The following is a 17679-nucleotide window of genomic DNA, read 5'->3' as shown; positions in this document are numbered from 1 at the left end:
CACCCCTAGCAGGTTTCTGGGCACGTAGCCTTCCTTGTCGTTGAGCCGTGCCCACCACCACTCGATCTCCTCCTCATCCTCGCGGCGCAGGATTGTCATGCAGTCCCCTTCCTTCATGGACAGCTCGTCATCGTTCTGAGCCTCGTAATCCCACAGCCCATAAATCACTCCTTTGTTCATGATCCCCATCTTCTCCTGCACTCCTGCAACATTGCAAACAGAGCAGCTCAAGTGAGAAGGAAAGATATAAATAAAAAAGATGATGGGAGGGAAGACTCCTTTATTTTTACTGGAAGACAGTCCAGGAAAAAGAAAAACAACAAAATTCATACCTACTTGGCACCATGCTGCCTACTCAGAGCTGGCCCTGGAAGAAGTGGCTTTGTGAAGTTACTTACAGCAGACAGATTCCTTCCTTACACATGCTCAAGAACTACAAGGCAAATGGGGAGAGCAGCACTGACTGATAAAAGGTTGTATTTTTGTGTCCACACCTTCTAGACCTAAGTGATAAGCAAGAACCACTTTCTATACTCTTAGTGCAACAGTAATCTCCTTCTGTCACAGACAGATAGCAACACCTGCTTGGGTTGACCACCACTGTCATTTTGATGCCTGTGGTGTCATTTGCCACCTGGGTCATTTTATTTCAGAACTTTAAAGCAAGTTGCATCTCAGCCCTGTACCTGAGAGATTTGCCTGCTACTCTGCAGCTGCTTTTGGTTATCTCAGTAGTTCTTAATTTCTAACACTGTTTTTTTTTTTTTGTCGTTTTAAACACTGCCTTCAGAAACACAATTCTGATAAAGGATTTCTGGACCAAGGTGGTTTGGAGTACACACAAGCACCCTGCAGGGTTATTTAGAATTTCCTCATTTTACAGTTGTAGCCAGAGATGAGACTCTTCTTTCTGTACCCATTTCCTCAGCCTCTAGGCAGAAAACTGGAAAAGGTATCTTAGTTTCTACACCAGTTGACTTTCTCTTAGGTAATTATTTTAAAATACTGAATTCTACTCTGATTTTTTTGGTTGGTTTTGGTGTTTTCGGGAGCAGAGAGTATGCTGCACACTATTTCCCTTTTCATCAAGTATCTATTACCACCTACATCTGCTCAAATCAAATTCTTCACTTCTGCACACCAGCTCAGCACATAACTTACTTAAATTACTGCCAGTGCATGATAAGCTCTGCTCAGAGAAACTCTTCCCTTGCTTTGCATGGCCAAAACCATGCTCTGCATCCAGGGAAGATTGAGCACTGAGCATTCAAAGCAGATAAAGAAGATTCACACAATACATGTGGTGTCCTAAAGGGGTGTTTGTGATCACACCAGGGTAGTGGGGCAAACAGAGCCAGCACAGGCATTCCATTTAACAAAGTGAAAATTTCCATACTTCAGCAGCATCAAACCTGTAATTTAATCAATGCTAAAGGATGATTGGTTTTATTTAAATCTACCTGTACCTCTTACTTGATATTGGACATCATTTGCAACAAAAAAGATGAGGTGGAACAATGAATTACACCAGGGTTTATTAGCTTAACAATGAGTTTAGAGGGCCAGGTTTTAGTGCAGTTCTGGAAACAGATACACATTCCCAAACTTCTTTTACAGAAGCAGTTTTAGGCAGGGAATAATTTCTTACAGTAACTACAGGCAAGCAAAACCAGTCTTAGCAATAAGACTAATTTCTGGAACTTTGGTAGCTGAACAACCAATACCATCAAGATATAGTTTCAGTGGTTTCAATCTGGAAAAACTGGTCAAACTTCATAGGCCAAAACCTTACAGTCCTTTCAGGACCCATCAAAAAGTATCTCATAACACAAGAAGATTCCTAACTCAACACAAAACAGAGTATCAAGTGAAATCATTGGATGGCAGGTCATAAAAAACCCCACAAACAAAAAGAAAGGATTTCTTCATGCTGTATATAATGAGACAATGGACCTCCTTTCATAGGATCTCATGGGCAATTTATCTGAATCTAAGAATTAGACAAATTCCTGAAGAGCTGTTCAAGACAAATATAACATCTCTTAATTAATGTCTGAGTTAAAACCAGTTTAAAATATTAGACAAGTGTTTTTTTTTTAATCTAATCCTACAATCTTCCTTGGGTATTTGGTGTTGATGACCTCCCTCAGAGTCTGGATGCAAAACCAAATGGAATTTTGCTTAGCCTACAAATTTTGATGCCAGTTAAAAAGGCTTCCACCCTTTACAGAGAAAACTGTATATTTGGCACCAAAGACACAGTTTTCAAGCTTAGTGAGGACAGCTGGACAGACTGTTTTGAAATCTCCTGGCTTAGGAGCAGCTTAGAGAAACTCAGCTCTCAGCTGTGCCACAAAAGCAGGAAGGCAGTTTTACAGCTTTTTCTGCTGTGTTACATTGCTGTTACTCTAACCTCTTGCAGAGAGATGACACACCAGCTGGTGTGTGCCTAGGGGACATGTGCTACATACAAAACAGAGAAAAGTAATTTAAAACCTCATTACACACAAAACATACAGTAAAGTAATGTAAAACCTCACTGCCTAATACTCATCACACCCTAGGGGGAATTCCTTTTCTCCATTCAAAGATAGTATCTCTGTAGCCTTTCTATTTGAATAAAATCTAAACTTAATATGGGATTTCTTTTTAAATGCAAGTGAAGAAAAAAGGAAGGTAAAGTCAAACTCAATACTTACTAACATCCATCAAGGCAGGAACTTGGCATTATCTTTTCTGCTTCTAAGGTGCACATTAGGAAATACCCATTTCAAGACACCAGCTAACAGCTACAAACTGCCCACTGATATATCCATACCACTTTTGTTTTCATGTAAAGAAGTTCTTATGTGGCAAGATTCACCTAAGTGGTGCATCTGTCAGTGCACATGCTTCAGTCAAAGCTTTTTATATAAAGAAACCTCCTGTTACTCACCTCTCCTCCACAGGGTATTACAAAGTTAATCTCAATGGAACTGAGGAAGCTGCTGAAGCTGGTGAAAACCCCTCTCTTTCCAAGAGGCACAGGCACCTAAGCTGAGTGTGCAACTCACCCCTCCTCATGCCCAAAGAGGTGTCAGAAACCAGGACACTGCTCTGGCTACCCTGGAAGACTCCAGACCCTGTCAGGGGGCTCAGAGACCTTGGCACAGAGTCAAAGACCTCTGTGCCTTCAATTTTTAGATGGAAAAAATTAACAACTTTCATTCAGTGAAGATTTACAAGCCACAAGGGTTTGAGTAGAATGATAGTGAATTTATCACAGGGTGAAAAAGTAGAATTTTGGGCATTTAGAATGGGCGTTCAAGAGGCAAGATGGAGGAATCTGGGTGTGTCCTGTCCTCCTTGTTCTTGCCCTCCATCTTCTGCTGTGATGGTGACACTTTTGGATTGTTTTAGGGCAGAGACAGACTGTCTAACATAGGTGATAGGTATTGGAAAATTATTGTAAATAAAGTACACATAGTTTTTAGTATTAAAAGATAACACCAGCCTGAAGGTGGTCAGTGTGCCTCAACCCAACCTGCTGGACAGAGCTCAGTGGGTCAGAAAAAGAATGTAATAGTTAAGAGAAAAAAAACAACCTCGAGAAGTTGAGGAATCTCAATTTCTTCCTCGATCACGGGGCTGGCAAAAAAGACTTTTTAATCCCTCAGGAGCCATTCCAGCAACACAAAACCCGAGAGCAGGGAGCCCCTGGGGTGCTGCAGGGCTCAGGCTGGCACTCACCATAGAGGAACTGGGAGCACTGTGTGTAGCCCTCCTCCATCTCCTCGCACTTGTCCGCGGCCGTCTGCATGTCGCTGTAGGTCATGGCAAACACGGCTGCCCCCGACTCCACCAGGAACTTGCACACCTGCACGTTATTGCAGGAGGCTGCACAGTGCAGAGGGGTCCTGCAAGCACACAAAGATGGCACCTCACTCCCACTGCTCACAGAGTGCTCACAGAGCCCTGGGAGCAAACAGCACCCAAGCCTGCAGGACCTGGGCAATCGGCCCAGCACAGCACCTAACTCAGCACATCAAAAGCAATCACTTTGCACAGGGAACAGGAGCTACTGAGAGCTGCTTGAGCCCTAAAGCTAAGTTTCCATACAGATTTCCAGTTATTCTACCTTTCTGTAATCCATTAACATTTTAGGAACATTCATTAAGGCACTAAAAATTCAACAATTAATCAATATTGAAAATCCACTCAGAAATCTTCCTGACATCATGCCTCTTACAATCTAGATAATTACTTTGAGATTTGACTTTGTGACAAGTGCATGCAATTGTGATAACCCCTCAGGTTGAGGGAGCACAAGCATCTTTACTCAGTTTCAGGCCTCAAGCACTTCTGTTATAGGCAGAAATAACAGTAAAATCACTACCCACTGCACTGGCCTTCCATAAATAATCTCCCTAGTTATTTGTAAAAAAGATTTGTAACACATTATCAGCTGCAAGGCTGTTTGAAGGTTATGGCTTTCCACTTTATTTTAGTTTCAAGATGGCTGATTATTGGACAAAGAACTGGGGAGATTTTGCAGGGCTAGATACTGCCCAGAGCATGAGTAAGTTATAGGTTATCTCACAGAGGATATTGGGAATTTCAGCATAAGGCTCATTATAAGCTATCTCCAGTACCTCAAAGAAACAGAGCAATTTCCTGACAACTGTGTCCACACCCCTACAATGGCTTTTTCATACAGGGAATATTGCTTTAATTTCCCTATTTTCCCATCTGCACAGTCCCATATGATACCCCACAAAGAACTGCTGTTGCTCTGCTTTGGAAAGAAACTCATTGCCAGCTCCACAGGAGAAAAGCAAGGGACATTGTGAGGGACCTGCAGCAGCTCCAAAGTCCTGACTCTAGTGGAGAACATCCATAAGGAGGCACTTAATGAAAGCCTCACCATCCATCACTGTCTGCAGCATTCACGTTCACCCCAAACTGCACCAGGAACTTCACGATTTCCGTGTGCCCGGCACACACAGCGTTGTGCAGAGCAGTAATTCCTTCATCATTTGGCATGCTAGGATCTTCCACCTGGCCAGCCAGAAAGGAACAATCACATTCAGGTGAAACTCTCTGGAATAAACATCTCTTCTCATACAAAAATCACTTGTTCTGAAATATGAATTTGTGATGTATTTATGGGAAGGACATGAGCACAAAGACTACGTTCACTACCAACTTTGCACCAAGATTCATATTTAAGCTTGCAGTCTTCCCTTTAACAGTATGGTTCAGAGCAACAGGATCTTGATAGCTTACTAAAAGCATTTTCAATAAATTTCTGAACTATGTTTATTTAACTGTGAGCAAAGTTCACAGGGATTTTGCCTACCAAATTATCTGATAACATGGCAGACGAGGAATGAAACACTACATAAAAAATGAGGAAAAGGTGCCCTGTAAATTTATAGTCTTGATGCTAAAAATCCACTGTGGATTTAACACACTTAAAATCAGCCACCAAGTATGATCACTAAGTATGGTTAGGTTAGAATCTAACCTAATGTGGGCAGAGCTACACCCAAATAAGGTCATGTGGGCGGGGGCTATACCCAAAATTTGTCATGTGGGCATGGCCCAATTCCAAATATGGTCATGTGGGCCGGGCAGAATTCCAAATATGGTCATGTGGGTGTGGCTGTGCCCAAATAAGAAAATGGGCATTGTCAAAACCCAAACATGGTCATGTGGGTGGGGCAGAATTCCAAATATGGTCACATGGGAGGGGGCTATGCCCAAATAAGGAAATGGGGGCATGGCCAAACTCCAAATATGGTTATGTGGGCATGGCCAAACTCCAAATATGGTTATGTGGGCGTGGCCAAATTCCAAATATGGTCATGTGGGCGTGGCCAAATTCCAAATATGGTCATGTGGGCGTGGCCAAACCCCAAATATGGTCGTGTGGGCATGGCCAAACTCCAAATATGGTCATGTGGGCATGGCCAAACTCCAAATATGGTCATGTGGGCGTGGCCAAACTCCAAATATGGTCATGTGGGTGTGGCCAAACTCCGAATATGGTCATGTGGGCGTGGCCAAACTCCAAACATGGTCATGTGGGCATGGTCCAGAAAAGCTATTACTTCCCAATTTCAACCAGGATTGAAATTCTGTGTCTTAGAAATTAGCATTTGTACCTCATAAATTATTCTCTGCACAAGGTCAAACTCCCCCTCCAAAGATGAATCCAGAAGCAATGCCAAGGGATTGAATTTCACTCTCATTCCATGGCCAATCCTTTCGGAGCCAGTCTTACGCAAGTTCGTCCTCTTCCCCTGTGAAAAGGTGACACAAGTTACAAACACTTTTTTCCTGGAAAGATTCCCAAAAGTGCTTATTTGGGAATGACAGCAGAAACCGTCAACTAGAAAAGTGTTTATTAGGAAATTTATAGTATTATTTGCCAATCCCCAAACACATTGTGAAAATATTAGGTTAAGCATGTTATGTAAGATCTCTGCCTTTACCTTTGGACACGGTCATTATTCAACTCTCATACAGAAGTTATCTTGATCAAACATCAACAAAGTAGCAAAACTATCAAAGACCAGGAAAAGATGCTTTTTTGCTTGTTTTTTGGACAATTTCACCATTAACTCTCATAGCTGTTAGACAAACCAAGCAGCACATTCCACAAAGTACACTAATGTAAGTGCTGATCTGAAGCTCCCAACATTTTTGCAAGTATACCAGAGGTTAGCAGGAGCAAACAATGATGGAAAATGGTTTGAGAAAAATACAGAACCAAGTGCAGAATTGCTGTAGATGCTGCCATTGATTCCCAAGTATTTCTATAGCTGAGTTTGTACCCACTGCTTTAGGGAACATGCTTGCATTAGCTCAGCACTCAGCCCAGCTGCCTGGGCAGCAGCAATAAGACCATTCACGAGGCTATGTAAATTTCTGACAGATGTCCAGGCAAAGATGAATAGAACTGACTCATACTCTGCAAGAGCAGGCATGTGGAGATAAGATATGTAAGTAGAGATTCCCATGAAAATGCTCTTCTGTTTGTAAGTTGTATGTAATATCAAAAGCAGAGGTTTTTCCAAGAGTGAGCCTGGCAGAACAACCCACAGATTTAAATATGAAATCAAGAAGCTGGGCTGGTTTCTTCTCAGCATTGCAGAATTACTACAAAACCAAGCAGAAGTGAGTTCTCACAATTCAGGAAATCCTACCACTCAAGTTTCCTTGTAAAAGGGAGCAAGAACAAAACCTTTAAAGCACGAAGACATGAAATGTCTACTCCATGCACAAATTACAAGGTTAAAAAGCACATTTAAATATTTTAACTCCTCTGCACTGAAGTGACAGAGGAAAAAAAACACTTTCATGTATCAGGTTATGAAAACTGTTATCAAAACTCTACTCTTGATAGGTTTTTAAAGAAAGTCTTTGAGAAACCAAAAACATTAAGCATTTTTGTTCTGCAACAGTGAGATAACATCATACCTCACACAGATACAAACTTGCAAAATAAAATAGTAAAAATGCTGCCTCCTCCCAGCCCCAAGAGACTCCATTTTGATGCAACTTGAGAGTAGACTGATGGCAAGTCAGATTACAAAGCAGTTCAGGAAACATTCAGTAAAAGAAGTACAAACAGCTGATATCTACAAATGAGTTTTTTAGATAAAAACTAAAGAAGTCTGTTCCTACATATTTTTCAAGAAAGGCACTGTCAGATAAACAAATGCAATCCAGGATTAAGAAAATTCGTACCCAGCTCCTACTAGCAATAGTGGGAAATGCTTGTGAAATCTGTATCTAAAGGGGAAAAAAATATCAGCTTTTTCTTAAAAAGGAAGTAAAATCTGGGTGTAGCCAGACTTCTAGAAGGAAGGATTCTTTACAGATCTGTAGTTTTACTATTTGTGTATTCCATTTGAAACTTTTCATTATGTCATTAATTCTCGGGACAAGAGAGATTTTTCATTACTGTCTGGAGATAAGAGCATCACACAACTAGAACAGATACAAACAGAGAGACTTCTAGACTGTGTGACTGTTCTCCCACATCTGCCTGAGCTCTACAACACAATGCACACGGTTTATGGCAGCACTTGAGATGATTTATTGACAGGGCACCCCCGTTGTAAGCTAATACTTACAGGAGGCAAGGAAAACTGTCCAGTAACTTCAGGAGGCCTCATATTGAATGAGTCCTCTCCCAAACTCTCTGGTTCCCCTGATGGATAGGGAGGTGGTGGGTATGGAGGATACTCTTCCATGTACACCTCCAGTGGCAGAGGAGCTTCTAGGTTTGGCTCTTCTGGCTTGGGCTGTGTGAGTTCATCACTGTCTGACACAGCTTCAGGGACAGGGTCCAAAGGCACAGGGGGAAGAGCAGCTTCACTCTGCTCTGCTGCTGTGCTTTCTGGCTCCTCAGCTATAGCTGCTTCTGGCACGGAAGCAGCCGTTTCCTTTTCTGTCTCCGTGCTTAGATAAGGATTTGGGATCTCCACCGGGCTTTCAGGACTGGCAGCCGATGCCGTCTGCTTGGAGGGATGCGAGGGAGCTGAGATAGTCTCCATTGCAGCCAGAGTGGTCCTCTGATAGAGCAGCTTCTGGATGTTGGGGCCATTGGGCCCCTCAGGCTCAGTGATGGAGCTGCGCTTCTTCAGCGGCCGGGGCGCGTTGGAGAGCTTCTTGCGCAGCGCCTCCAGGTCGGCGTCGCTCTGGTTGCGGTAGGGGTTGGACAGGAAGGGCAGCAGCTTGGTGGGGCTCAGGGGACGAGGGATCCTCTCTGGTTCATGGTTCTCATGAGCAGAGGCTGCTGTTTCCATCTCTGGCTCTGGGCTGCCTGGCTTGCCCTGGAGGTTGGAGTAGATGTTGTCTGTCTGTGGCGGCTGGTTCTGCACGCCAGCTCCTGCCATCACGGGCTTGCCGTACACTGTGGAGCAGGTCAGGGGAAACAAGGTTGGGGATTTGAAACAACAGCAAATACTCAAGAGAACAATACTCAATACTCAACAAATGTTCAAGAGTACAACAACAAAGAAAGGTGAATCAGGTTGTGTATTCTTTAGGTAGAGCAAAGAAGCAGAATACAAAAAACTGAACAGAACTGATCTGATAAGCAGATCTACCATTAGTTGTCTTGCAAACCCAAGACATACATTCTGCACATCTTGTTAACACTCTTACATAGCAAGGAAGATCCATCCAAGATTCTTACACTGCCCTTACCCTCTTACATTGCCCTCCCCCACTTAACTCCCCTGAAGAACAGCTTCATACTCAGAACCCAGGTGGAAAGAACAATTATCTGAGGTTTATCAGACAGAAGAGAGCGAGAGAGCCACATGCTTACCACTCGGGAAGTGTGGTCCTCTGGTCTGTGCCCTCGTCAAAGCACTCTGCACTGCCTGCTGGAAGTTCTTCCCAGGGGTCTGCTGTTGGGTGTACATGCTATAAATGGAACTGGTAGCCACAGTCTGAGGCTTTCGAAATGGTGGCAGCGAAGTCTCTTTGGATGGCTGGGGAGTAAAAGGTCTCACAGCTGCTGCTGGAGGACTCTCCTGTTTGGAGGAAGGAAGAATTTGATCCTGGCTAGAGGAAGAACCTGCAGGAGGTACTGAAATTCTTTGCTGTATCTGCTGAGAAGGATGAGAAGGCTGCTGTGCCAATGGTTTTTGCTTGTTCCCCACAGCTGCAATAGCCAAAGGCAGCTTCTGCAGGTTTCCATCCAATTTTGTATCAGCAGGTTGAAGGTGACTGGCTTGACCAAAGTAAGGCAAGTTTATCTGTTTTGGTTTAGTGGGGACAGGTGGTGGCACCTTGGTTACATTTTTATTGGTTGTCTGAAAGACAAAAACAATCAAGATAAAACAGTAAAACATGATTTAGGAGTTCTGCTATGAAGGACCAAAGAGCCTCAAAGTATTCACAGTATCTAATGTCTACTACTGTTGTAATAAGTTTTACAACATCACTGACACTAGGAAGAAACTGCTTTAAACTTTTTATCATCACTGATGTTTTTAAATACTTTGAACTTATTCTCTTTAATTCTTCTGTAACAGCTATGTCTAAAACAGGAGGAATGACAGGGCACAGTAATTTCTCTAGAGATATCAGACACTCAGCTGGCAAGAGGCTGCTCTCCAACAAAGCACCTGTCATCCCCAGTTGTAGGCTAGTGTACCTCTACCTGATCAAACTGTCCTCATGCCAAAATTGAGGTGGTAAGTTTTACTGCTGTCAAACATCTGAAGGACACTGTTGCATTAAAGAGTGAAAAAAGTACCTAGATGATTTTGAAAAAAAAACCAAACAAACATGCAAATGCTTCCTTGTATCTTTGGGGGAAAAATACACACTTGTACAAGTAATTAAGAGAGATTGCCATCACAGTGACTGCAAAGAATCGCTTGGAGCTAAAAAAAAGCCTAAGGGTTTTTTTTTTTCTCAGAAGCAGTCTTTTAAAAGCTGACCTCACTACTTCTAATGTAGCTGACAGAAAGCTCTGAGAAGAGCTGTGGGTAAGGCCTGGCAGATGGGAAGCAGCAGCCAGGGCTCCCTGCATACCTGTGCCTCCCTCAGGAGATCCTCACTGCTCTGGTTCTTCCTCAGCGTGCCCAGCCCAGCAGACTGCTCCACAGAGTCAAACATGGAGAATGGACGCACCTTCTTCTCTCTGTCTCGTAACAGAGCTTCTCCTTCAGCTGCTGCTGAAGAGAGAGGAGACAACTTTCAAAAGGGATGGCACAATTGTAGGGTGAAGGTCCTGCTGTGTGGCTGCATTTCTCTTCACAGAGAAAAAAAACAAGGCACAACTTCCCAAAGATATTTCTGGGATTCACGTTCTCTGAACCTCAGAGAGAAAGAAAAAACCAATTCTTATCTCATTTACTCCTCCTGTGTTTTGGAACAAGTGGAATGCATTGAGGAAGGTTATTTACCTGAAGGAATTTGCTTGATTGGATTCTGGTGTGAGTGTTTTGATTCACTGACCAATTGAATCCAGGTGTGTGTGTCGGGACAGTTGGCTGACAGTCATAAGATTCTGTGTAGTTGAGTGTTTGGCAGATTCAGCGTAATACAGTGTAATATAATATAGAATAATATAATATAATAAAGTCATTAATTAGCCTTCTGATAAGATGAAGTCCTCCTGATCATCAGGGTTTTCCTATACTGCTGTGTGCAATATTTACCAGAGTGCATGCAGGGGATGCTTTTTGCATCCTATCTCTGCACTAAGGGTCGCTGGGCCTGTCAAATGCTGTATTATGCAAATTCAACAGGGGCATGTAAGAAGGAACTAGGATCTTCTTCACCACCTGATGCAAGTTGTGAGTTTGGTTTCTTTTTTCTTAAAACCCTGCAACACCATAGCAAAGTGTGGGATTCACACTCTCTGAACCTGACAGAAGCAGTGAAAAGAATGATCAAAACAATTCTTCTCTCATTCACTGCTCCTGTGCTGTGCCAAAGTAGAATGCAATATGGAGATTGTTTACCCAGAGTGATGGTGTTTTGTTTCCTTGGCCTGTCAGGGCCAAGTGTGTGTGCAGACTGTCAGTCAGCAGACAGTCATGAGATTCTGGGTAGTTGAGTTGAGTTGGGAGCTTGTGCAGATTCAGTTTAGATGTAATGTAATATAATATAGAATAATATAGTATAATTAAGTAATTAATTAGCCTTCTGATATCCATGGAGTCCTCCTCATCATTTCTCCCTGCCACAGGGGTCACCTTTTGATTCCAATAGCAAAGCAACGGCAACGTTCTTTGATATTTCTTTTGTGCTTTCAAATGAATTCTCAACTATTTACTGAAGCATTCAGAAGAGAGGTATCATCAACTAGATTCTCCAAATTTTAAGATTAGCCAAGCACACAAGAACATACCTTGTCCTTCATTTGTCACAATTCCTTTTCCTGAAGTCAAGGTTGATCCTTGATTAATATGATTGTCTGTACTTGAACTACTCCAGTCAGGAGCAGATGGGGAAGGTTTTGTATTGGGGACCACAGAACCTAGGAGAGATTAAGTGGAACAGATTAAGCTAGAATATTAGTTTTTATTGACTTACTACAATATTTTATTGACTGATTACAATATTACAATAGGTTTTTTTCTGTAAGATTCAAGTCTAGCCAATGTAAAAGTATCACATAGAGGTTAACAGTGATAAAACCTCTCATTAGAGACTTTCATTTGTTTCAAAAAGAGAATGCAAATGAAGTTCAAGAACAACTACCAAAAGCAGCACCAAAACTCTTTGTTATAGCACACATCTGCATTTAAAGCACTCAAAAAAGAAACTTCTCTAGATTAGCTTATTTCCAGTTAGTAGGAAATTTTCCTTGAGTATCTGTGCTAAAAGTGATACAATGTTAAGTATAAAAAAGATATATTGTGCAAAGAAAAACATCATGCTTTAAAGCACTGACAGACTCTGGCAGGGATAGCCAAAACAGGAGAAAATTCATCTCAGTGTTTATGTGCATATAGGGTCTGCATTAAAGATCTATGATCTTGACATTCACTGGAGTAGAGATCTGCAAAAACCACTAAGAAAATGCTTGCAGTCTCCATATTTCACCAAATTCTCTCTATTAAATTCTAAATAACCTAAGTTATGTTAAATTTAAACAGTAATAATAAGCAGCAGCAGAAAATTTCATTCTGACAAAGTACTAAAAACTGTCTTTAGGAAAGCAGTCCTTTTGTCTAAATGCTACAAAATAAGAGGTGATATTTTAGTTCAAATAGCTAACCACCATTCCTCTAGCAAAAAATCCAATTTTGTGTGGTCTGGAGCTTAAATTCCACTCCAGAAGTTTTAGGATGAGCAAACCAATTAAAAAGAAACAATCCTCCATTCTCCAATACAGCAAGAGACACTTGGAGCTACTTTTGTGCAACGTTCACTGCAGTATCTGCCAGAACTGGAGATGGAGGGAGGGAGATAGAAAATAAACAGAACTACTCAGCAAGCTCAGTCTGCATTTCTTGCTTCAGTGTTTCACTTCTCTCCCAGCTGAAAAGGGAATCTTCTCCCAGGACAGCACAGAAGAGATATTTACAACTCTCTAAAAGTTTCTTTAGACTTCTCTTACTGAACTGAACTGTCTCTCAGAGGAGAAAGCCACAGAGAGAAGCCAACAAATCTCCATTAACTCTCCAAGGAGAGGCCAAATCTCACTCTCCAGCAGGTCAGTAACTTCATTGCTGTTTCTGTGTTACAAGCAATCACCTCCTTTGTGAAATCTGTCATTTACAGGTGTCATTTCCAAAATGCACAATCAGAAAACTTGGCACTGCCAGTTTTTAAATCCAGGCACCAGGTATGTACTAGAATTGCCTCTAGAAACTCAAACACGCTGTTTGATAGCTCTTAGGAGAACTTGAAAATAAATAATTATAGAAAATAATAGAAATTATAGAAAAGTCCTCCTCTAGTCCATGCTGCGTAACAACTCAAAGTGCTCACTGATAGATTTACTTCATTTTTAACTTTGATTAGTGCTTCTAAAATATATTCACTGGTGCAGAAAAAACAGCAAGCAGCAATACTGGCATCTCAAATAACACTTTGCTTTTAAAAAGACAAAGCATCAAAACAGAGCTGTGAGGTAAGGAAACAAAACATATCTGGACAAAAAAAAAATATTAATTGTAAGCTATTACCTGCAGGAGCTTTAGCTTGTGAACTGTTCCCAGCTCTCATATTGGGCAGTGTTTGTGTTTTCAGTGGCCCATCAGGTACCTGCAGAGCTTGTGTCCCATCTGAAAATGCTGGCTTCACCAAGAGCTCAGGTCTGGAAGCAATTCGTGGCATAGTAGAGGACTGGATATAAGGACCTACTGCTGCCACTCGGCTTGGAGCAGAAGCCACTGGCTGTGGTAAATTCCCATCTGAAGAAACCTTGGCGGGGGAAAAAAAAGAAGAAAATATAAAGAATTTTATTCTGCAGTATTGATTCACAGAGTTTCAAAAATAAGTAGAAAAGAATAGAACAAGTAGCAAATGATACTCCAGTATCAAGAGTATCAGAAAAAGAGCTTTTTTGAAACAGCTCTCAGGGTTATAAAGCTGAGGTAGTAATGGCAAAAAAAAAATCTAAAATAAAATTCCACGACAACATAAGACGCCTTGTCTGTAAAGAGTAACTAGGTTAACACTAATACACCACAAAAAGGACTTTAATAATACAAGACTTCCACTACATATGGATAAAGACAACAAGTCTAGCATCTCCACAGCCTTCCCCCCGAGCAAGTCTTTACTTCAGGCTGTAGAGACAAGACACAGAATTAATGTTTTAGTTATGAAATAGCCCCCACTTACTGGTACATTCTCTTTCTGTTGCAGAGCTGCCTTTTTCTTCCAGAGCCGCTCGCGCAGCTCATTAACACGCTTGTCCATGACTGCCACCTCCAAGTTGCGCTTGTTCAAACACTCCCTCTGTTGCTGCAGCTTGGCATTCTGCTCCTGGTTCAGTTTGTTCCTCAACTGAATAAATTCACAAAGCAGTGGGGGAGGAGGGGAAAACAACCAAAATAAAAACAAATTCACTTTCAGGATCGAGGACAGGAAACGGTTGGAAAGAGAAAAGCCTTCTAAAAAGTCAAGTCATGTTTTCCCTCCGGAGAAAACTTTGGTTAGACTCCAAATCTTGCAGAAAGGAAAGGTACAGACAGTGTGTGCTCCTTCCCCTCTTTACCTTAAACCCAGCACAACTATCCAGCATGCAAGGCTGTCACACAACACAGTCCTAGCAGCAACAGAAGCAATGGGATTTTTTTCCAACAAAGTAAGAAACAACCCAACCAACTTTGAGCCCAGGAGAGCTGAGGGTCCCAGGCTGGCCCCCATTACCTGCAGCTCCTTGTAGAGGCGGTCGAGCTCAGCTACAGCCGACTGGTTGTCATGGTAACCATCAATCCTGCCGTTCTTCAGCATCTCCAGTTGCCTGGTGAGCTCCTCCACTTTGGACACGGCCAGCACCAGCTCGCGCTGCTTTTGCTGGAACAGGCTGTTCATCTGTTCAATCTCCTCCACTGCAAAGAAGGGCAGAGCACAATAGCTGCCCTGAGAAACAGCCCAGCGTGGGCTGCTTCCAAGGCAGCACTTAAGGAGGCAGAGCAGGGCTGCTCAGCCAAAGCCACTGCCCTGTCACACCAGCTCTTCCTCTGAGCTCTGGCAAATGCAGGCTCACTAGAATGGTTATGGAAATGTGATCTACTTAGAGAGAGCACTGACAGGGAGGGAAAGAGAACTTCTCTTTTCTAAGACTTTCTGAAGTATTGAAATAAAACCACAATGCCAGACTGAATTCATCTGGAGAAGCCGAAATTCACTGAATGCTGAATTCAGCAGGAAGATGCTCACTAAACCACAAGGCATATTTATGATACTTGGAACTCTGAATTTAGGTCATAAGAACTCAGTGACAAAACACCCAAGCTGTCACATTAAACAAAGACTTCAGAGAGCATTTTTGGGTCTATTACAAACATCTGTCATCAGCTGCTCCCACTGCTGAAACTGTTCTATTGCAGAATGAAGTTTAAGGAATCACTCAGAATTCAAGGAAGTACCAAAATCAGACCTGCTGCTGCAGGAAAACAGATTGACATGCTCCAAGATCTTGTATTATTCTACCATCCTTCCAAGCCTTAAAACATAAGTTTCTTTTGCTCCACAGAATCCAAGAAGGGATTCTCTGACAGAAAAGCACTTTTGCTTTATCTGTCAACCAAAATGCTTCCTACTAAAACAATGCATTCATGTTTTCAGTCGAGTCAGGCTGGAAATAACAAGTTCTGCACTATAGAGAGGATGAAAAGGTAGGCAGAAGAATATTTATTTCAGACTTAAGGTTGTATCCCACACACTGAACTGTAAGCACCCAACCAGTACTATAGCAAGCAAGACCCTGGTCAGATTCACATCACTAAAAAGCAAATATGCAGCTAATCTGGCCATTAGTTACCTCTTGCATAGAAGGTAACTTGAGTATCAAGCTAAGCTTTGTTAAAGCCAAGAAAATAACACTCTAAATGTGTAGGGTTATTGACATCAAGGATGGAAAAAGTTACTGTGGTGCACAAAGGTATTCAAGTATGGAAAAAAAGTACACTGTAATTAAAGAGCAGACATGCTAGGCTCAAAATACAGGGTGCTCTTACAGGATGTTTTAAAATATAGTAAGAAAATATATTTTGTTCTAGGTCAGCCATGAGTTTTCTTGGTAAATAAAAGATGTGAAATTGTTAAGATTACCATTTCCTGGAATGCTGTAAATAACTCTTCTGACTGAAATCACCAGAAATTTTTGACTTCTAAGACATTTTTCATTAAATTGCATTTCATGAAAAATCCCAGGCAACCTTTCCTAAGCAGCAACTCACCTAATTTCCCATTGCTGAGTCTTTTTTGCTCCACATGACCTTTCAATGCTCTCACTTTCTTAAGTTTGGCTTCTTGATTCTCAGCAATTTCCTTTAATCTCTTCAGTTTTTCCTGTTCAGCAGCTTGCTGTTGCTGTCGCTGATCTTGCTGCTTCAGGAATTTCAGGCGCTGCTCCTGCAGTCAAGGCAAAGATTTTGAAGTCTGAGAAAAATTTAAGCATTCATGTTCCAAGACATTTATAATTTGTTTTTATCATTACTCAGCTTTTGAGCTACATTTCTTCCTCTCCACCTTCTCCATGCTGTTTGTACTTTACATATCTCTATCATATTTCATTATATCACATCTATCATTATATCACATTAAATCACATTTTAAACAACTAAGTCATGCTGGAGAATATTAGACATTCTATATGTAAAAGGTATTCCATAAATTATTGCTATTTTCCATTTTACTCTTTTGTACCTTTTACTAGTTCTGCTAAAACCTCCTTGAGATGGAGGATGGCTGCACACCAAACCTCTGATAATGATCAGATATCAGATCATTATCTCCTGATAATGATCACCACATATCAAGACACTGGAAAACCTTTACAGTGAACTGGCCTTAATTTGAACAACAGATATCACCTTAGTGGAGAGGATCTTTTTGCACTTAGAGAGTAAAATGTGTTATCAGTTTCTACATATATATGTCTAGTTTAGACTTAGAAGAAACCATGAGAGCACTAGATCATCTACAAAAAATTCCTTTAAATCCCTGGCCATTATATATGGCTTCCAGCTCTGGAGATGACAGGTTCTCCAGGGGAGTAGAACTAGTGAGACTTTCCCAAGCACTCACCAAAATCCAAGACTACCACTGCTTACTAATATTAGAAATCCACACTTCCTCCAAAAAGCCAAACCCACAAAAGAAAGAAAAAAATCACCAGTCAGATTTAGAAAACAGAGATTCTTGTGCACTTGGAATAAAAAAGGCAGAGCAAAAAAGTGAGCCTGCCTTTTGGAGAAAACCAGGACCAGGCTCAGTGTATGCACTACTTTAGAGTCACTCCCACGCAGGAAAATGTCACAAAAAAAAAAAAAAAGGCGATTACAGCTCGTGTCTAAAAAGAAAGGGTATTTTTCCTCCCTCAGAATCTATTTTTAATATTGCATCTGATTTCAGAAGGCAGGAAAGAGGCAATGGAAAGTCACTCTGAAGAGATACCTAGGAAAGCAAGTTTGTTCCATGCAGGCACTGAAATGAAAAATCCTACCAGAGGGACACCCATAGGGCTACTCTTCTCCA

General features: G+C 41.6%; 1 protein-coding gene across 3 annotated transcripts in view; it reads right to left on the bottom strand.

Moving 5' to 3' along the window:
• Positions 1 to 17679, bottom strand: part of TP53BP2 (tumor protein p53 binding protein 2) — a 58637-nt gene that overhangs the window by 4670 nt on the left and 36288 nt on the right. For 2 of the 3 annotated variants that reach the window (XM_058802567.1, XM_058802565.1), the window contains exons 6-17: positions 16380 to 16554; positions 14845 to 15026; positions 14314 to 14478; positions 13653 to 13890; positions 11867 to 11995; positions 10543 to 10685; positions 9326 to 9815; positions 8124 to 8905; positions 6147 to 6284; positions 4904 to 5037; positions 3730 to 3896; positions 4 to 203 (exon numbers count right to left, since the gene is read on the bottom strand). In XM_058802567.1, the coding sequence (XP_058658550.1) occupies positions 4 to 203; positions 3730 to 3896; positions 4904 to 5037; positions 6147 to 6284; positions 8124 to 8905; positions 9326 to 9815; positions 10543 to 10685; positions 11867 to 11995; positions 13653 to 13890; positions 14314 to 14478; positions 14845 to 15026; positions 16380 to 16554 (2943 nt within the window). The remainder of the gene's footprint in view (positions 1 to 3; positions 204 to 3729; positions 3897 to 4903; positions 5038 to 6146; positions 6285 to 8123; positions 8906 to 9325; positions 9816 to 10542; positions 10686 to 11866; positions 11996 to 13652; positions 13891 to 14313; positions 14479 to 14844; positions 15027 to 16379; positions 16555 to 17679) is intronic. The other variant, XM_058802566.1, reaches the window with a different exon arrangement.

This window comes from Ammospiza caudacuta, chromosome 3, assembly GCF_027887145.1.
Source record: "Ammospiza caudacuta isolate bAmmCau1 chromosome 3, bAmmCau1.pri, whole genome shotgun sequence".
NCBI lineage: Eukaryota > Metazoa > Chordata > Aves > Passeriformes > Passerellidae > Ammospiza > Ammospiza caudacuta.
This window is presented reverse-complemented; position numbering and strand designations above follow the sequence as displayed.